Here is a 20,556-nt window from a genome sequence, read left to right as displayed (position 1 = left end):
GGAAAAGCACAGCCCAGTCCTGCCGTTGTTCATCACCCTGGGGGAAAACACCAGGATTTGGTCAGACGGGGCTGGTGGGGTTTGGGGTGTCCGTGGGGTGCTGGGTGTGGAATCCAGCCCGGGAGCAGTGGCAGGGAGGAAATTGCAGGATTTTCCTGCAGCAGTGGCAGGGAGGAAATTGCAGGATTTTCCTGCAGCAGTGGCTCTCCCAAGGAGGGGATCCCTGCTGCTCCAGGGCTGGGGATCAGCCAGGTCTGTAAATCCCAATTCCCTGGATTCACATCCCAGACGGGAATGCTCCAAGGGGAGCAGCCCAGCAGAGTCTGGGGAATGAGGGCAGCAGTCCTGGAACCTGCACGGAGCTGGGAGGAGCATTTGGAGAGTGGCAGGTCCTGAGGGTTTGAAACAGGGAGGAACAACTTCCAAGGCTCTCATTGCCCTGCATCCACACAAACTGTCCAAGGAAACTATCCAAGGAAAAAGTTACTGTCCTAAGGGATGCTATTCCTAAGGGAATTCCTAAGGGAGTATCACTCTTAAAGGGTTTGCCTTTATTTTTCCACTAAAAATCAAAAACTGGGAATGTCAGTTATTCCAAAGGTGGGGTTTTCTTAACACCTTAATTCAATTTGCTGGAAGAAATTTGGCTTAAGCTGAGGCTGCTTTTAAACCAAGCAAGGCAGGTTTGAGTTTCCCAGGGAATTGAGTTCAGGCTTATTTTTCCAGCATTTTTTTGGGTGTTTTCCTCCTTTTTCCTATTTCCCAGCCACATTTTTTTCCTGTGGGGCAGCCCCAGCACAGCCAACAGCTCAACTTCTGCATTCCCACCTGGGAACTGGGAGGAATTTTAGCCAAATGGATTCTTTTTAACCAATTACTGGATTGTTCTGGATGATTTTTCACTATGTCCATCAATGTTGAAGCCTTGGCTGTGCTGGTTAATCCTGGCCCCTCTCAGAATAATTTTATTCAACCCTTTTAAAAATTAAATTTGGTATTAAAATTTAACACGTTTAGGCTTTAAATGTTTGGATTATTTTGAGTGCATTTCTGGCAAATATTAATCCCCATTTGTTTCTCTCCTGGTGTCTCCCAGGAACATCCACACCCCAAATTTCTTCCTCAGCCTCCTCCAGAATAACAAAGACTAAACTGATGCTGCAAATTCTTTCAGTCTTCATCCACACAAGCTCCAGGTGTTCATCTATCCAATACCACCATTTTTGGGGAGCAAAGCAGGTAAAAGTGACCCAAAAAACCCCTCTGGATTTCAGTGTAGTAGTGTAAATAGTTTATTTGATTTTATGGCAGGAACAGACCAGGAGAAGAACGTGAACTGCTGTAGAAAACACTTCTAATCTTGCTAAGAAGCAGATCTATGACTAGAAAAATATTAAAGAGAACATGCCAGCTTGGCTTTCATTTTGGGCTTTTATTAGAAAAATACCTTTGAGCTGAAGAAAATGAGATTTAGTGCGTATACCCCAACAAGTGCTGAAATTTGAAATTCAAATCACCCAGTTTTCTTTGATCCAAACTCTGTTCCAACAGTGGCATGTTCTCTTTAGCAGGTCAAGTACACAGTGCTGTAAATGCAAAACTTGGCAGTTTTTCAAGGAGAAATTCCTGGAAATTGGTCAATGTGGTAACTCTGAGTCCCAAACTGTCCTTTTAGTTAAATATAAAAACAAAAACTATAAGTTAAAATAACATTCAGATTGTATAGCACAGGCTTGATGCATTTATTTCCTTTTAAACAATATTTACAATATTACCCAGAGGCTAAAGTGGGGGGGGGGGGAGGGGGGAAAGTGTAAAAACCATAAAAAACTGCACCAATTTTGTAGCAAAATATCTGTACATTTAAAAACAGATTATCATATAACTACACATTATCCAAGGAAAAAAAAACCAGGGACCTTCACCAGTGGTTCACAGGAGCACAATGGAAAAGGGCAAAGAAACTCAGTGGTTAAATACTATACAAGAAATTTTACAATGAACAGATGGGTGAGCCCAGGCAGTGACGCTGGAAGCGAAATGGGATTTGGGAAGGATGAATTTCTCCTCAGTCCAGCTCCTCCCAGCTCCTGGATGCTCCGGGGCACGGGGAGGGCACCGTGGGCCTGAATCAGCCCCTGCTGCCCCTTCCCAGGCCTGGAAATGCCGGGGACAGCCTCAAACCCCCCGGGAATTCCAGGCTGGGCTCCCTTCCAGAGGAGCCTCGGCAGGGACCGAGCGGGAGCCGGAGCAGGGCTGGAATCCCCGTGCCAGGAACGGGACTGCAGTGTCCTCAGAGCCTAATACTGATTACTGGGTGTTAATTGCTTAGTGCTAATTAATAAATACGCTGTTATCCCAACGCTGCCTCCCTTGGCCCCCCAGCCAAAGCCCCGCGCTGGCGAGGGGGCACCTCGTGTTCCCTCCTGGCCCCGGGACTGCCCCACATTCCCCTGGGAGGCTGCCTGGGCTGGGACGGGGCTGGGGTGCTCCTTGGGATTATTTTAATTCCGTGTCCAGAAAGCCCTTTAAATGTCTTTGTCGGTAGTTTTAATTAAAAAAGAGCCGTTAAGTGCAGCTGAAGGCTGGGCCCCCCCCCTCGGCCCAGCGTTAAAAGCCAAGCACATCCCAGTATTCCCAGTATTCCCAGTTTCCAACCAGCCAAGCCCACAGGAGCCCTCGCTTTCACCAACCCACCCCTATGTTACATTTGGTTACAAATCCTGCAGCGTCTCGGCGTGCGGAGGCCCCGGCCCGCCCGGGGCGGTGGATCCGGGGCAGGAGCGTCCCTCGAGGCCCTCGGCGAGGGGAGCAGTCCCGGGCGGGCTCACAGCGCTGTCCCGGGCGGGCTCACAGCGCTGTCCCGGGCGGGCTCACAGCGCCGGCCCGGGCGGGCTCACAGCGCCGGCCCGGGCGGGCTCACAGCGCCGGCCCGGGCGGGCTCACAGCGCCGGCCCGGGCGGGCTCACAGCGCTGTCCCGGGCGGGCTCACAGCGCTGTCCCGGGCGGGCTCACAGCGCTGTCCCGGGCTCACAGCGCTGTCCCGGCCGGGCTCGCAGCGCTGTCCCGGCCGGGCTCGCAGCGCTGTCCCGGCCGGGCTCACAGCGCCGGCCCGGCCGGGCTCACAGCGCTGTCCCGGGCTCACAGCGCTGTCCCGGGCTCACAGCGCCAGCTCGGCGCCCGCGGCGCGCAGCCCGTGCTCGTCGAAGCGGCGGCGCACGCTCCTCCTCAGCGCGTCGGCGCGGCGGTACGGCTGGTTCCGGAGATCTGCGGGGAGCCGCCAGTCAGCGGGGACACAAAGGGACACAAAGGGACACAAAGGGGACACGCGGCACGGCAGCGACAGCCCGCCCGAAGCCAACCAAAGCAGCTTGTGCAGGGCGGGAGTGGGAGCGGAGCAGCGCGGGGAGGGACGGGCGTGCCCAGCTACGCGCCCCAGCGGCCGGGTAATACTGGTGGGACCGACCGGGTAATACTGGTGGGACCGGGGCGCTGCTGGGACCGGGAATGGCCTGAGGGAACGGCCCCTCACAAAGGCCACATCGCCCCAAGCTGGGCTCTGAGGTGTCCCCACGCTCCCTCTAACGCCGGAGCTGGGTGTTCCTCACGGCACGTGTGTGACCCGCGGGTTCAGCCACACCAGGATGGATCCGGGATCCCTGCATCCGGTCTGGCACGGGTTCATCTGGGTTGGCAAGGACTCCCAGATCCAAAAGGTGTCCTGGGAAAAGCAGCTGGCACTGGCTTGGGATTCTCCAGCTGCTTTCCATGGCTGGAGTGATGCTTCATCAGCCACAGGAGGGGAATGCTTGGGAGTGAACACTGAGCGTCGGATGGGATGGGATGGGATGATGGATGGGATGGGATGGGATGGGATGGGATGGGATGGGATGGGATGGGATGGGATGGGATGGGATGATGGATGGAAGAGGGAGAAAGCTGATGGATGTGATGGTGGAAGCCCATTAGAGGTGTCACATGTGCTGTCACCTGGGCACCTCCAACAGAACAAGCACTGAAGACAATTCCAGTTCAAATATTGGGCTCTTGGCCAAAAAATTTGCGTTGGGCTGGGCAAATCCCTCAGATTGCCTGGATAACTTGTGTTGGGGTTACACAGAACTCCCAAACTTCTCAGCTCTCCCCTCTCCACACCTGGAGCTGGAGATTGTCCACCTCGTGCAGAACCCAATTGTGGGGCTGCAAAACTGTTCTGGGCTGGACTTGAAGAGAAGTGGCCAAAGCAGAGTGTGATGGTTGTCACCAACCAACAGCACCTGGGGACAAGATTATTTTGGGCTCAACTTGAATTCAAATGAGTGTGAAGATGGCCACCAACCAAGAGCACTTGGGGACAAGACTGTTTTGGGCTCAGCTTGAGGACAAGTGGCCAAAACAGTGTGATGATGGTCACCAGCCACCATCCCGCGGATCCCTGCACCTCCAGAGGGGAAAACCAAGGATCTGGGTCTCAGCTGGCCTCGAGGGTCTCACCAGTATTAGCTCAGCCACATCTACCACCAGCTGCCTGGCACAGAGAGAGAGGAGGAAGCCAAGTAAAAAGTGATGCTTGCCAGCTCTGGGAATCCTCCACCACGGCTGTGCTAGAAGAAATCCTTACCCTCGAGTGAACATTGGGAAATTTAGTGATATTATTCTTCTTTAGGGCTAAACAGACAAAAAAACAACAAAACAAAACAAAAAAAAGAACAGAACACAAAAAATGATGGTTAAGTAAAAAAATGGGATGGAGAATGAAGAGCAAGTCAAGTCAGTGTTCAAACCTCCCAGGCAGAAACCACGGAGCAGGAGGGGTTAGGCAGGGCAGGGGGACAGGAGGCCGCTCCCTGCCCCGGCTCCAAGCTGCTTTGAAGGTTGGCTCCAGGAAGAGAAGACAGACAGAACCCGGAGAGCAAAGGACGTGGCGGGGGTTAGTCTGTGGATTTACTGGAAGCACTGATGGAATGACACAGGAACGGTGGAAGGAGCACTGCTGGCTTCTTAGGCCGAGTCCTTGTGAGGACAGCAGCGTCCAGGGCCGTGCTGGGTTAGGGACACCATGGTGGGAATGGCTCAGTTCCATGCCAGCTCTGCTCAGCACCTTTCCAAGATTCTGCCCTGTATTCCCGGGATTCCCAGCCCTGCCCCGCTCCCCCTGCTCCACGCAGGACTCAGCAGAGCCCAGGCTCAGTGAGAGTTCCTGATCCCATGGAATAAAGCTGGCATGGAAGTGACGTGGAGTACAAGAGTTAGACACGGACGTGACCGAACAGGGGAGATTCCACCACGCTGTTCCACCCCATGCAGCTGAACGTGCCCGTTAGGAAACCTGAACCACCCCCTGGGTGTTATTCCCGAGGCAGAGCCACCCCCAAGGCCATTCCCAAGGTCCACGCAGCCGGAATTCGCTCTGAGGTGCCACATGCACGGCCCCCGAGGTGACAGACAGGCCAGGTGGGCTGTCACTGCTGGGGCTCCTCAGTCCTTGCACTGCAGGAGAACCATCCCAGTGACTCCCAGCTCGCTGTTCTGTGGGACACAAGGACAGCCCGATGGGATGGGATGGGATGGAGAGGACGTGCAACAGAGGGGACACCACTACATCAGGAGGACGCTGGACACCACTACACACTCAACAGTCACAGACTCCTGGCTGAGATCCACACAAACAAAGTGGCAAAAAGTCTACAGCGACCTTCCTGGTTTCTAAGAGCGTCAGGTGTGAAAGAGGGAGAGTTTAGTAATGGAATTCCTCGGGGACAACGGGGTCGCAGAAGAAGCGAGAGCCGCGCTTGGCGCTTCGGGCGGTGAAGGGCACCGTCTTCAGCACTGCATGGGAACAACAACAGCCACACACGAGCAGCGTCAGCACCAGGGACAGCCCGGGCTCGCACACGGGGCACGGGGACACGGGGACACGGGGACACAGGGACACGGGGACACGCTCCAGCCTGCTCCTCACTGAGGCTTCGGGAGATCCTTCATCCACTCATGGATTCCGGGTCTGGTTTGGGTTGGGAGGGGCCTTAAACTCACCTCATCCCAGCCCTGCCATGGGCAAGGACACCTCCCACTGCCCCAGGCTGCTCCAAGCCCTGCCCAGCCTGGCCTGGGACACTCCAGGGATCCAGGGGCAGCCACAGCTGCTCTGGGCACCTCTGCCAGGGCCTGGCCTCGCCCCCAGCCAGGAATTCCTTCCCAATCCCTGATCTTTCCTTCGTCCTAAAGCCATTTCCCCATGGCCTCTAATGATACAATTCCCTTGAAGAATTTGCTTTAAGGTGTGCTACAGGTTTGTGGGAAGTCCTCGGTGTTTGGGATGATTTGGGTTGGAAGGGACCTTAAATCCCTTAAATCCTGCCACGGGCAGGGACACTTCCCACTATCCCAGGCTGCTCCAAGCCCTGTCCAGCCTGGCCTGGAGCAGTCCCAGGGATGGGGAGATGCAGGATTTATTGGGAGACCCCCAGGGATAGGGAGGTGACCTTGGTCCTACCTGACCTTTCCTCTCCATGGCTTGAGGCCCCAAAATGGGCAAATCCAGGCACAAGAGCACAGGAAATGTTTAATTGGAGCCTGGCACCCTCCCCTGGATGGTTTTTTCCATAGGGGTGGACGTGTGCCACGCAATCTGTTCCTCCCACAGAGCAGGAGAAGCATTTTTCCAATTAAACAAAAAGTCCCAGGAGTCTGGAGGAGCTGTGGAAGCAGTGCCAGGTTGGATATTATTGCCACCCTGCCCTTTAAATGAGGAATCTTAACTCAGGGCCATTAATCAAGGTTAAAAGGAGTTGGGAAAGCTTCACACACTTCACCTAGGCTGGCAAAAATTCCCTGGCTTTCCTTAGTGAGGGGTCAAACAGCTCTCCTGCTCTTCTGCAGGAAAAGCTCCTGTGGAAAACTTCCAGGAGCAGTTGGAAAAGACTTTTTTGGGGGGGTTCTGTGCAAGGAAATGGAATTTATGAAGCTCCTGAGGTGTTAAATCATTTTCCTTCCACACCACAGGTGAAAAACGTGTGGAGAACTTCCAGTTCTGCCATCCCAGAAGCTGGAAGTGTTCAAAAGGATTTAATTCCAGGGAAGGATGCAGTTCAGGTGGCTCTTTGAATCAGCAAATACAGCCAAGTCCTGCCTGTGCCTGGCTGCCCCAGGGCTGTGTCCCTTCCCTCTGGGATCAGCAGGAAAACCTGGAGCATTCTGGGGTCACTGGGCACTGACTGAAGGATTGCTGGGGTCACTCTTAATGAAAACAGAGGCTCTTCCCCTGACACTGATCCCGTCTGTGGGGAGAGAAAAGGGACCTGGGACAGATCCTCACAGCACTCCCTGCCTGCTCTGAAAGCCTGGGAGTGTCCCCACAAGCTGGAAGATAAGGAGCAGAACCTGCTGGACTTGCTCCACACCACACAAAAAACATCCTCAGGAGGGGACACAGCCCTGGAGCAGTGACTCGGCAGATCCGTCCCCTGTTGTGCTGAGGCTGGGATCCCCACAGGCTGGGATCCCCCTGTTGTGCTGAGGCTGGGATCCCCGGCAGGCTGGGATCCCCCTGTTGTGCTGAGGCTGGGATTCCCCAGGCTGGGATCCCCCTGTTGTGCTGAGGCTGGGATTCCCCAGGCTGGGATCCCCCTGTTGTGCTGAGGCTGGAATTCCTGGCAGGCTGGGATCCCCCCGTTGTGCTGAGGCTGGAATTCCTGGCAGGCTGGGATCCCCACAGGCTGGAATCCCCCCGTTGTGCTGAGGCTGGGATCCCGGCAGGCTGGGATCCCCCCGTTGTGCTGAGGCTGGGATCCCCACAGGCTGGGATCCCCCCGTTGTGCTGAGGCTGGAATTCCTGGCAGGCTGGGATCCCCCAGGCTGGCAGGGCAGGGTACCTGTGATGATGTCCTCGATGGCGCCGTCCTTGCCCTCGTACACGTGCCGGTTGTCCTTGACCTGCCGGCGCCGCAGCTCCGCGATCAGCTCCTGCTGCTGCCGCTTGCTCTTGTGGGAAGGGGACTGGGAACAGGCACGGGCATGGTCAGGAGGGAGCTCCAGCTCTCCTGGGCTTCCTCCTGGACCTCACATCCCCATGCACCCAGCAATTCCCACAGGAGCTGCCATTCCCAGCCCATTCCGCTCCAGGGAGAAGTCAGGGAAGGATAAAGTTTAGCTCGTGGAAATACGGACAAGACAACTTTCCACCTATTCAGTTTTCCTTAATTCTGCAGACTTCCAAAGCAGCAGAACACACACTGGAACTTTTCCAGCCTATCCCAGTTGCCTCCATAAAAATTTCCAGACTCTTTCTAGGCAACTACAATTCCTCCCTCGGAGCTGAGGTTTCTGTCAGGAACAGGATCCCCCCAGGAGCTGTGTTTGTCCCATACCTTTTGGTCCTGTTGCTCCATCAATGCTTCTTGCTCCATGAGTTTTTCCATTAAGGCCTGTTCCTGCTTTTTCCTCAGCTCGTTTTCTTCCTCTGCTTGCTGTTTGTGAGAAAAATCCACGGGTTAGAGACTCCAGGGGAGCCAGGGCAGGACAGGAACTGAGCCACCATGGGGCTTTCTGGGAGAGAGGAGAGGGAGAAGGAGAAGGAGAAGGAGAAGGAGAAGGAGAAGGAGAAGGAGAAGGAGAAGGAGAAGGAGAAGGAGAAGGAGAAGGAGAAGGAGAAGGAGAAGGAGAAGGAGAAGGAGAAGGAGAAGGAGAAGGAGAAGGAGAAGGAGAAGGAGAAGGAGAAGGAGAAGGAGAAGGAGAAGGAGAAGGAGAAGGAGAAGGAGAAGGAGAAGGAGAAGGAGGAGGAGGAAGAAGAAAGAGAGAAAGAGAGAAAGGAGAAAGGAGAAAGGAGAAAGGAGAAAGGAGAAAGCAGAAGAAGCGGGAGGAAGAAAAGGAGGAAAAAGGAGGAGGAGAATAGTATAGGAGGAGAAGAAGTGGGGTGAGGACAAAGGGGATGAAGAGGAGGAGAAAGAGAAATAGAAGAAGGGGAGGAGGAAGAAGAGAAGGAAGAGGAGGAGGAAGAGGACGAGGAGAAGGAGAAGGAAGCTGTGGTTTACCTTGTAGGCCTTCACAAAGCGGACAAACACCGGGAAGAAGACCGAGGGTGGGGTTGTCTTGGGATTCTCCCCAAAATACTTCACAGCATCATCAAAGGCATCCTGCAACAGGCCCAGCTTCAGTGCCCTGCACCCCTCCCAGGCATGCTCCCCATCCCCAGCATTCCCTGGAAATCCAGCCCATCCCTGGGTGTCAGCCCCCTCACCACAAACCTGGGAGCACGGCAGTACCTGGGCTATTTTGGCATCGTCCTGGAGCTTCTTGAGCTTGCCCTCGTTGCTCTGGATGAAGTCCTTGAGCATGGTGTTGTGGTCGTGCATGGTGTACTCGCGCTTGGTCAGCTCCAGGCCCCGCTGCAGCTCCTTCACGTCCAGCAGGACGTTCTCCAGGGACACTGGAGTGACACGGGAATGCTGAGCGTGCCGGGAGTGCCAGCACATCCCTCCCGTGCTGGGAGGGCAGGGAGGGGCTGTACCTGCTGCTGCCTTCTCCACGTAGTGCAGCTCGTTGTAGAACAGGGCCACGTGCTGGTACTTCTCCTTCACCACGTTGGAGATGTAGTGCAGCAGTGTCTGCTTCCGGTCCGTCGACTTCGTTTCCAGGAGCTGGGAACAGCAGGAGAGAGGTGGGAGTGGGAGCAGGCTCCGAGCAAAGGGACTCTGAGCAAAGGGACTCCGAGCAAAGGGACTCTGAGCAAAGGGACTCCGAGCAAAGGGACTCTGAGCAAAGGGACTCTGAACAAAGGGACTCTGAGTAAAGGGACTCCGAGCAAAGGGACTCTGAGCAAAGGGACTCTGAACAAAGGGACTCCGAGCAAAGGGACTCCAGTGTGTTTCCCATGCTGGGAAGCGCCAGTGGAGGCCCCCAGCAGCCACTTGGGTCACCACGACCCCCTAAAGGAAGGGCCCCAGGGTTGGGATAGAGGCTGGAAAACTGGGAAAGGATGTAGGGGTGATGAACACGAGCCCAGGGGTGCCCAGGTGGGCAGGAGACCCCTGGGCTGTGCCAGCCCCGCTGTGACACAACCCTGGTGTGACACAGCCCCAGGGCAGTGCCCGGCCCTGTGCTGGCACTGCTGGGGACAGCTCTGGGACAGGGGGGACACTGAGGGGCTGGAGCGGGGCCAGGGAAGGGAAGGCAGCTGGGAAGGGGCTGGAGAATTCCTGAGGGAGCTGGGAAGGGAATGGAGAATTCCTGAGGGAGCTGGGAAGGGAATGGAGAATTCCTGAGGGAGCTGGGAAGGGAATGGAGAATTCCTGAGGGAGCTGGGAAGGGAATGGAGAATTCCTGAGGGAGCTGGGAAGGGAATGGAGAATTCCTGAGGGAGCTGGGAAGGGGCTGGAGAATTCCTGAGGGAGCTGGGAAGGGAATGGAGAATTCCTGAGGGAGCTGGGAAGGGAATGGAGAATTCCTGAGGGAGCTGGGAAGGGACTGGAGAATTCCTGAGGGAGCTGGGAAGGGAATGGAGAATTCCTGAGGGAGCTGGGAAGGGAATGGAGAATTCCTGAGGGAGCTGGGAAGGGAAGGGAGAATTCCTGAGGGAGCTGGGAAGGGAATGGAGAATTCCTGAGGGAGCTGGGAAGGGAAGGGAGAATTCCTGAGGGAGCTGGGAAGGGCTGGAGAATTCCTGAGGGAGCTGGGAAGGGAATGGAGAATTCCTGAGGGAGCTGGGAAGGGGCTCAGCCTGGAGAAAAGGAGCATCCAGAGGGATCTTTTCCCTCTCTGGGATTCCCTGACAGGAGGGGACAGCCGGGGGGATTTGGGCTCTGCTCCAGGGCACAGGGACAGGAGGAGAGGGAACGGCCTCAGGCTGGGCCAGGGGAGGGCAGGGGGGACAGCAGCAGGAATTTCCCCATGGAAAGGGAGCTCAGGCCTTGCAGGGGCTGCCCAGGGCAGGGGTGGATTCCCCATCCCTGCAGGGATTTCAAAGCCCTGGGGATGTGGCACTGGGGGCAGTGGGGCCTGGGCAGTGCTGGAATGGCTCCGTTGGACTCCGTGGTCTTGGAAGCTTTTCCAGCCTCAGGAACTGCACAGCTCTGACCCCCAGCTGGTGCCCACAACACATCCCTGCTTTTCTTACCAGGTCTAAACTCTGCAGCTTAAATCCATACACAGCCCCTCGTTTGCTGCTGTTCATGTAATTTCCAAGAGCCAGGATGATCTGCCAGGATAAAATAGAGCAGAGCACGAGTTCTCAGGACACATTCCTGGAGGTTTAGACACCCCTGGAAGGAGAGCTGAGACCAGACCTACCTCCAGGATTTTCTTAAGTTTTTGGGATGACTTTATGGAGACAGAGGCAGCGATTATGGCGTGGAGTTGCTGTGGGGAAACACAGGGAGAGCTTTGGTTAATGCACATCCAGCCAGGAGGAAAATTAACATCCCAACACTCACATCCTGAAAAAAAACCTTCCTGGATTTCATCCCCACCATGGGACAGAGCACGGATGTCCCTCTGCCGTGGAGCCAGGCTGGGAGAGCTGGGAATGTTCCCCTGGAGAAGGGAAGGCTCCAGGGAGAGCTCAGAGCCCTGCCAGGGCCTGAAGGGGCTCCAGGAGAGCTGCAGAGGGACTGGGGACAAGGGCTGGAGGGACAGGACACAGGGAATGGCTTCCACTGCCAGAGGGCAGGGCTGGGTGGGAGACTGGGAAGGGATTCCTGGCTGGGCTGGAATTCTCAGAGCAGCTGTGGCTGCCCCTGGATCCCCTGGAACTTTTTTTGGGGGTGGTTCTGTGCAAGGAAACGGAGTCTGTGAAGCTCCTGAGGTGTTAAATCATTTTCCTTCCACACCACAGGTGAAAAACGTGTGGAGAAGTTCCAGTTCTGCCATCCCAGAAGCTGGAAGTGTTCAAAAGGATTTAATTCCTGGGGAAGATGCAGTTCAGGTGGCTCTTTGAATCAGCAAATATTTGCAGCCAAGTCCTGCCTGTGCCTGGCTGCCCCAGGGCTGTGTGCTGGGTGTCTGTGTGTCTGTCTGTCCTGGTGGCAGGGCAGTGATCCCGGGCTCCCTCCAGCCCTGTGTTCCCTCTGCACTCACCGGGGTGAGCATCTGGATGCTCTCGGCGAAGTTGCCGATGAAGGCCATGATGGTCATCTTCTGCATCAGCCTCTCGATCTTGCTGAACTGCATCATGAACCTGTCCTCGTCCGAGAGGTTCTCCAGGGGCTTCCTCTCCCTCTCGTAGAGCCTCAGCACCTTCACCTCGTTCTCCGTGGGCAGGAACCGCATCAGGCACTCCACGAAATCCACCGGCAGCGTCTTCAGGTCAAACCTGCGGGGGATCCCGGGAAAAGGGTGTGGGACAAAGCTCAGCGGGGAGCTGGGCAGGCCACGGATGTCCCTCGGCTCTGGAGCCAGGCTGGGAGAGCTGGGAATGTTCCCCTGGAGAAGGGAAGGCTCCAGGGAGAGCTCAGAGCCCCTGGCAGGGCCTGAAGGGGCTCCAGGAGAGCTGCAGAGGGACTGGGGACAAGGCAGGGAGGGACAGGACACAGGGAATGGCTCCCAGTGCCAGAGGGCAGGGCTGGGTGGGAGATTGGGAATTGGGAATTCCTGGCTGGGCTGGAATTCCCAGAGCAGCTGTGGCTGCCCCTGGAGCCCTGGCAGTGCCCAGGATGAACTGGATGGGATTTGGAGCACCCTGGGATGGTGGGGCTGTCCCTGGATGAACTGGATGGACTTTCAGGTCCTTCCCAACCCAAAGCAGTCTGGGATTCAGCTCCACATGAAGAAAAGGAAAGAAGAAGCTGGGAAGCTCCTCCTGCCCTGCCCAGGCAGATGGGAACAGGATCCAGGGACAATGGGAATGACGCTGCTTCCATTTCCAAACATGTAGCAGTTCCCTCACCCCTCCAGGCTCACTTTTCCAGGGAGAAGAGATGGGAAGGAGCAAATACTTGTATTTAACTGGCCCAGAGCCCCCTAAAGCCAACCTGCCAGGACCTGGGACAGGTTTGGGTCACCCTCAGCCAAAGGCAAAGCTTGTGCATCCACATTTTGGAGCTATTCCTTAAGGGAGGAGTGGGAGATGTTTGCCATGGCCAGGATGAGTCTGGATGGATTTGGGATCAGCCCCAAGGAGCAGCTACACCTGCTCCTGTCCCAGAAGGATCCCTGTCAGCTCCTGAGGCCTCTCCACAAACCTAATTCCATGCAAAATCTGCTCAGCACCTGGACTAAACTCATCCTTCATGGAGCAAACCAGAGGAGCTGCCTCTTCTGGGTTCCCTCTGGATTTTGCTCCCTGGAATAAGAAATATCATGGAGCAGACTGGGAGCTGCCATGGCAAACTGGATGTGCTGGAATGAGCTGCTTTAATAAAGAAGTGCTCATTTGTCCAGCCTCAGCAGTGACTCAGCAACACACAGCTCAGATGTTTCTGAGCTCCAGCCTTTCTGATTTCTGGGAATTCACCACCACTCCGTCCTTCCCCAGCTGCCAAAGCATTTCCATCCGCTGCCAGCTCCCAGCCATGTCCCAGCTCTCCCACAAACCCCGGGCAGGATTCCCGTGCTGGGGGCTGCACTCACACGTGGATGGCTTTGCAGATCTCGTCCGCCGTTTTCCCGGCCTTCCTCAGGGTGATGGCCAAGTTCTTGGCCCTGTTGGCGTCCAGCAGCGTGACCTTGCTGGATCCCTTCTGAGGGATCTTCTGCTTGCTGGAGCTCAGGTCCATGGCGGGGCCCTGCGCTTTCGTTTTGAATATTTCCTCAAATTCATCCACGTTCAGATCCTGCAGAGGAAAGGAAAGGGTTTATCCTGCAGGGAACACCAAATCCTAATCCAGAACTGCAGGAAAAGCCTTGTGGTGCCTGAGACTGGATCATGGAATGGTCTGGGCTGGAATCTGAAAGCTCATCCCAATTCCACTCCCTGCCATGGGCAGGGACACCTTCCACTAGCCCAGGATTTTCCAACCCTGTCCAGCCTGGAATCCAGAGAGTTCTGTCAGAGGCTGAGGATGGAAGGAACACATTCCTGAGCTGGGATGAGGAAATCCAGCCAGACCCCAGAAATGCAGCCCCAAACAGCTCTGCACACGTTCACAAATTCAGGAGAACACTTAAGAGCACTGGTGCTGTATCCAGCCATGGATGAAGCACCCACGGGAGCATCCAGGGTTGGAATGAGCCCTTTCCCAAGGTCTCTGCTGGGCCCTCTCCCTGTGGAGACCTTCCCACTCCCCACAGTTCCCTGACAGGGGGACAGCCAGCTCTGCTCCCAGGAACAGGGACAGGAGGACAGGACAGGAATCATCGCTCCAGGAGAGCTTTGGTTGGACACTGGGAATATTTCCTCCAGGCAGGCACTGGAAGGGCCCGGAGCCCCCATTCCTGGAGGGATTGAACCCCTGTGGATGTGACACTCGGGCATGTGGGGCAGTGCTGGGCTGGGCGGTGTGAGAGGCTTTTCCAGGGCTGGCATTCCAGGATTCCCTGTGCTCCTGGGCTGCAGCAGGGCTGGCAGGGGGTACCTCGAGGATGCGCTCGTCGTCGATCTCGTTGAAGACGGTGCCGTTGATCTGGTTGGGCTTCAGGGCCACCCAGTTGAACACGGGCATGCGGAACTTGGTCTTGATGGGCTTCTTGATCTTCACAGCTGGGGACAGCACACGGAGAACCCCTGAGAGGCTGCCTGGGAGCCTGCCCTGCAGCTCCCCAGGGGAGCTCAGCACCTGGAGAAGGGCTGGGCAAACCCAGTGATCCCACTGGGATCCTGGAGAGGTGCTGGAGAGGGGAATCCCAGCCCCAGCAGGACAGCACTGACCCCCAGGGCTCTGCCAACTTCCCACAGAGAAATCTGGGATTCCTCTACCACCACAAGCTGCCTGCACTGATCTGAGCTCCCAGGCTCTGTCCAAATTCCATGCAAAAGGGGGAGAATATTGTCACAAATAGCCCTGTTCCCAAGGGTTTGGGAAATGGGATTTGGGGAAACTGCACTGGGGCACCTTCTCAGCAGGTTTGAGTTTCAAGGCCAAAGGGGCTGAGCTGCAGCACAGCTGGGCTTTAACAGGGGTTTAAAACCAGATTTTAATTCCTGTGCTGAGCAAATCCAGCAAATCTGAATCATTTGGGAACTTTAGAATAATTTAGGAATTTAAACAGAGGAGCTGTGAAAATGAAACCTGGAAATGAGGCCTGATTGAACAAGGAAATAACCCTATTCCTATTCCTATTCCTATTCCTATTCCTATTCCTATTCCTATTCCTATTCCTATTCCTATTCCTATTCCTATTCCTATTCCTATTCCTATTCCTATTCCATTATTCCTATTCCTATTCCTATTCCATCTGGAAGCCACATGAATCATTTCCATGATCCAGTTCCATTTTCTTTTTCCTTATATGAGAACACAAATTTGTTCCTTGCTACAAAATCAATTAATTAAAGTCCATCAATCAACTTTTTGCTCCTGAATTACTTCCCAAAACCTCTGGTAAACGTGGAACAGAAACTCCAGTCCTGCAGTTCTGGACACCCAGTGCATAACAGGGAATACACAGAATATTCCAGTGGGTATTCTGGGAATTGTATTTATTCAACTTGTGCTCATCTACACTAAACAGGGTTTTGTTCTCTGCTTAATTGATGGGGTTACTAAAAATAATTCCTAAAATAAAAGAAGGAATAGCTTTGAACACCCATGGAAAAAGCAATTTTCTACTAGTGCTCACACTGGAACAGATAATGAACTGCTCCCAGGTTATTCCAGGACAGGGAAGGCAGGAATGCCTTGTGGGAAAGATAATGGAGCTCAGAACCCCTGCAGATTTCCCTTCCTCCTCCTCCTCCTCCCTTCCCGAGCTCTGGGTGCCCAAATCCCGAGGGTTGGCTCTGACCTCCCCCTGCCCATCCCCTGGAGCCCCTGGATGCCCCCAGGACACAGGGAATGCCAGGATAAGGAATACTTAGCAGGAAGGAACCTACAGAAGAGCTTGATGGGCCCATCTTAGCAGGAAGCAGAAGGAACAGAGAAAAAAGTGTTAGGAAAGGTCAGAAAAGCAGCATTTGTTATTTCCCAGCTCCCCTCGGCCCCACAGCCTTCCTGCCCTGGGAATGCTCCTTCCTGTGCAGCCACTGCATCCAGAAAAGGCACTTCAGTCCCATTCCCTTGGAATTCCCACTGAAAAATGGGATCTGCAGCCCAGCAGCCCCCAGACCCAAATCCCGAGGGATCAGCCCCCCCTTTGGGGCTTTACTGTCCTGCAGAACACCCTGGGACCCTCTGGATCCAGGATGCTTTTTGTCTTCCAAGGACCCTTCAAAGGCTGGAATCTTTAATTGGATTTTTTTTGTCTTTAACGAAGCTCTTAATGAGAGTCTCTTGCCTTGGACTCGTAACGAGCTCTGGAGATTTCTGGGGACACCCGTGAGCCCTCACGCACTCCCTGAGACACCTGGCAGGAGGCAGGGACTGAAACACGGGTAAGGATGGGCAGCAGATGGTTCTTCCTTCCAAAAAATCCCCAAATTCTGCCTTTTCTTCCCAAATTCCCACAAAAACCTCCCAAATTCTGCACAGATATTTCTTCTCAGAAAAACTCAAACCCAGGTTCTGTCAAAGTCAAAAACGACCCTGTTTATGAAATACTTTTGGTGTGAGTTTTGTTCCCCTGGAGAATCCAGCTCTTCCAGACCAAACCCAAGAGTGTCAGGCCGGTTTGGGCTGGCAGGGACACGGAGGATGATCCCGTTCCCCTGTCCCAGGCTGCTCCAGGCTGCCCTTGGACACTTGCAGGGGTGCAGGGGCAGCCACAGCTCCTCTGGAGCGCCTGGGAGAGCACAGGACGCTCCGTGCTTGCTCCGAGCCCTCCTTCCAGCCCCGGGAGGAGCAGGAGCTGCCCGGGGCCAGCCCGGGGTGCCCGCCCTGCCCCGGGGGAGCCGTACCTGCCAGCCCCGAGTTGAAGACCACGGTGGGCGAGGCCGTGCCGGGCAGGGGGGGAGCCGAGGGCGGCGGCGGAGGGGGCAGCGGAGCCGCCGGGGCCGCGTCCGGAGCCGGGCCCGGGAGAGGAGGAGGAGGAGGAGGAGGAGGAGGAGGAGGAGGAGGTGGCGCAGGCGCTGCCACGGGGCCGTTGGGCACTGCGGGATGGAGGGAAAATGGAGTTACCATGGACACAAAGAAAGAGCCACGACATCCCCTGATGTCCCCTCCCACCCTGAGCCACCAAAGGCCTTCAGCACCTGCAAGATACCCCAGGAAAGAAGGGAATTTTTCCCTTGGAGGTGTCGGGCTCTGCCTCCAGGGAACAGGGACAGGAGGAGAGGGAACGGCCTGGGGCCGGGCATCAGCAGGAATTTCCCCATGGAAAGGGTGGTCAGGCCCTGGGACTGCCCGGGGGGGTTTGGAGTGCCCACCCTGGTGCCCAGCCGGGATCTCCCTCCCTCCTCACCTGCCTCGGGCGAGCCCGGCAGGGCGGGCAGGGGGGGCGGGGGTGGGGGCAGTGGCACTGAGGGGGCAGCTCCGGGTGTGCCACAGGTCCCTGGCACCGCCTCGGCCCCTGCTGGCACCATCCCGGAGCCCAGGGCCACCGGGAGGATGGAGATGTCCCCATCCCCTTTCTTCTGGATCTTGATGGTTCCCTGCTTCTCCAGCTCGTGGATCTTCTTCTCCAGTGTGGATTGGCGCTGGATGGCTTCCTCCTTCTCCTTCACCATCTTCCTCAGGGTGTGCACCTGGCTGTTTGCGTCCTTGTAGATCTCCTGGATGACACAGGGACAGGGAATGTGCAGCCACAGAACAGCCTGACCCAGAGAGGGGATTGCACTGCACGTGCCCAGGGCAGCCCCCCCAAGAAACTCCAGATTCTCCCACCCTTTGGGACCTCCACAGGTCCAAAACTCCCACCTGGAATGCTCCAGACCTGGGGAATGAGATGTATGCATCTCACTCAGTGACTCCTGGCACACCCCAAGGGGTTTCTGTCCATCCTTTGAGTGCACACACCAATAATTCCACCTGAAACCTGACCCAGGCTCAATACTGGGGAGCCAAGAGCATTTCCCTGCCCAGATCCGTGATCTCCCCTCCCTGCATCCTGAATCCATGCAGGCCTCCCCACCCCACTCACCCGGATCACATCCAGTTCTTTGTTCCTTTGCATGAGTTGCTTTTCCAGTTCCACAATCTTGGCCATGGCTTCGTTCTCCGTATCCTGGAGTTTTTCAGATAACTACCCAGCAAAAGAGAAATGGATTGAGTAACTGGAAAACCGGGGCGTTATCCATCAGAATAAAAGGTCACTTCTTGGATAAACTGATCAATTATTGATATTTCAGGAAACCCTGAAGGCTTTCCTTGGAAAGAGAAAGATTCCAACATCAAGCTGGAATAGTGGGAATATCCACGTGGGATAGTGGAAGGAGTCTGCCCATGGAACTGGATGGGTTTTAATGTCCCTTCCATGCCCTGATTCCTGCAACACCTCAGAGGGGCAAACCCTGCACAGCGAGTTAAGAACATTGTTTTTTCCAAGTGAACACAGGGATGGTGAGAGAAGGAAATGCCTTTTCTCAGTTTTAAAGTATGGAAAACCCCTTTTTAAAAATTCTTCTCCATAAACCAGGCCATGTCTTCCAACCTAAAGGAACTGACACCAGGGTTTGGGAGAGCCAACCCTGAACATCTACACAAGAGGATTGTCCAGCCCCTTCCCTCCTGAGCCTGTTTAAAGCACAGCCAGGATGTTTTCCCCTGTTTTGGCCTGCTCTGCTGAGGAGTTGGAATTTCCCATGGAACTCCCCCAGCCCAGGGGAATGCAGGTGGCACCGTGGGCCACTCACGTGGGAAAGGTTCTCCTCCAGCTCCTCCACCCTCTCCAGGGCTGCGTTCTTGGTCTCTGCATCCTCCAGCAGGGCCCCCACGTCGAACACGTTGTCCAGGTAGGCCTGGATCTGCACCTGCAGCTTGTCACTCTCCGTGTGCTTCAGCTTCTGCAGCGCCCAGGGGACACGGGACACAGGGGACACAGGTGACACCGGGCACGGGGGGGCTCAGGGCACCTCCTCCACCCAGGGAAACCCTCTGGACACCAAACTTCCCCAGTTCTGTTAGGCAGGGTCTTCCCCTCTGTCGCTCCAGGGGACATCACAGCTTCCCTGCCCATGGAAGGGCTTGGAATGGGAGCTTCAGGGTCCCTGCCAGCCCAAAGCATTCCATGATTTCCTCTGTTTGCTGGGAAAGGCTCTGCCTGGTGCCCACGGACTCCCCAGAGCCACCCCTAGACCCCAGACACACCCACGGCCAGTGCAGCCATGTCCAAACACATCCCACAGACCCCAAATCCTTCTGCTGGTGGATGCTGAGCAGGGATCAGCAGGGACAAGTCATTCCCATGCCACCAGCAGCAGCGTTTCCATGGATGTGCTCCAGGGAAAGGGAGAAAAATGCTACTGGAGAGGCTGTGGTTGCCCCAGTCCTTGGAAATGTCCCAGGCCAGGCTGGACAGGGCTGGAGCAGCCTGGGACAGTGGAGGTGTCCCTGCCATGGCAGGGGTGGATTGAGGAACTCCTGAAGGTCCCTTCCAACCCAAGCGCTTCTGGGATCCCATGGAAAACAGAAAAGGGGAAACAAAGCAGCAGCTTCCCTCTGCCACAGACACCAGAGGATCCTGGCGGTCAGAGAATCCCAAAGGAGACTTTTCCAGACTGGAGAAGGACGGAGCCCCGTGGCCGGAGCTGGGGGACGTGGCAGGGCGAGGATGGCTGTGGTTCATCCTCCCTTTGTTATCAGGCTCCAGATTTAGCTCCAGGCTGTAATTCCAGCTGGCTGCAGCCGTCCCCTGCTGGCCACGGCCCCTCCAGCTGTGGCACAGCCCCGGAGCTGTGGGTGAGGGGTTTGGGGAGGTGGGAGAGGGGACTGGGGATGGGAGCAGCTCCAGACTCACATCCAGGTACTCGTCCAGGCCCAGCTTGGTGAACTCGTACTGGAGGTGCACTCGGAAGTTCATGTCCTCCACGGAGTGCACCACGATGTTGATGAACTGCATGCAGGCCACCTGCAAGGACAGCCCAGTGAGCCCAGTGTCCCCAGGAACGGCTGGAATGGGCCAGCCCTGGAACAGGATCCCCAGGATCTGAACACGCTCCCCGGGCTGGACACAGCCACGAGGATTTCCCTGGGTTCTTCCAAGGGAAAACCATCAGCTGCTGCCCTGAACTGTTCTGTTCCCAGCCCAGGGCTGGGTTTGGGCTCAGGGAACGTTTGTCTGCTGGGATAAAGGGGAATGAACATTCCAGGAATTAAGTCATGTCTGCAGAGTCACCTTCCCAGAGCAGGAATGCTGCCTGGGCCAGAGCAGGCACCGTGCTCTGAAAAACCAATCCTGGGTTTAAACAGCCTGGAAAGGGAGATTAAACTGGGCTTACAGATTAAACTGGGTTTATGAAAGTAAAATTAATCTGGGCCTGGTTTGAAACAGCCTGGAAAAGGGAGATTAAACTGGGCTTACAAAAGTGACATTAAACTGGGTTTATGAAAGTGAGATTAATCTGGGCTTGGTTTTAAACATCTGAGAAAGTGA

General features: G+C 55.6%; 1 protein-coding gene across 10 annotated transcripts in view; it reads right to left on the bottom strand.

Annotated features, from left to right (window-relative positions):
* Positions 1 to 162: 162 nt before the first annotated feature.
* Positions 163 to 20,556, bottom strand: part of FMNL2 (formin like 2) — a 112,523-nt gene continuing 92,129 nt past the window's right edge. Inside the window, exons 11-28 of one of the 10 annotated variants that reach the window (XR_010080854.1) lie at positions 19,921 to 20,031; positions 18,818 to 18,967; positions 18,106 to 18,207; positions 17,428 to 17,737; positions 16,925 to 17,116; positions 14,508 to 14,632; positions 13,564 to 13,766; positions 12,073 to 12,307; positions 11,287 to 11,355; positions 11,114 to 11,194; positions 9,509 to 9,638; positions 9,264 to 9,427; positions 9,033 to 9,134; positions 8,370 to 8,468; positions 7,875 to 7,998; positions 4,622 to 4,668; positions 3,171 to 3,267; positions 163 to 2,906 (exon numbers count right to left, since the gene is read on the bottom strand). Coding sequence is in view for 8 of the 10 variants with exons in the window: in XM_063401056.1 (XP_063257126.1) it covers positions 4,505 to 4,668; positions 7,875 to 7,998; positions 8,370 to 8,468; positions 9,033 to 9,134; positions 9,264 to 9,427; positions 9,509 to 9,638; positions 11,114 to 11,194; positions 11,287 to 11,355; positions 12,073 to 12,307; positions 13,564 to 13,766; positions 14,508 to 14,632; positions 16,925 to 17,116; positions 17,428 to 17,737; positions 18,106 to 18,207; positions 18,818 to 18,967; positions 19,921 to 20,031 (2,361 nt within the window). In the remaining 2 variants the exon portion in view is untranslated. Of the gene's footprint in view, positions 2,907 to 2,931; positions 3,048 to 3,078; positions 3,268 to 3,878; positions 4,669 to 5,695; positions 5,830 to 7,874; positions 7,999 to 8,369; positions 8,469 to 9,032; positions 9,135 to 9,263; positions 9,428 to 9,508; positions 9,639 to 11,113; positions 11,195 to 11,286; positions 11,356 to 12,072; positions 12,308 to 13,563; positions 13,767 to 14,507; positions 14,633 to 16,924; positions 17,117 to 17,427; positions 17,738 to 18,105; positions 18,208 to 18,817; positions 18,968 to 19,920; positions 20,032 to 20,556 lie in introns of those variants that run through there. The other 9 variants (XR_010080853.1, XM_063401060.1, XM_063401058.1 and 6 more) reach the window with 9 other exon arrangements.

Source organism: Prinia subflava, chromosome 6 (assembly GCF_021018805.1).
Source record: "Prinia subflava isolate CZ2003 ecotype Zambia chromosome 6, Cam_Psub_1.2, whole genome shotgun sequence".
NCBI lineage: Eukaryota > Metazoa > Chordata > Aves > Passeriformes > Cisticolidae > Prinia > Prinia subflava.
Note: the sequence above shows the minus strand (reverse complement) of the source record. Positions and strands in the feature narration are given on the sequence as shown.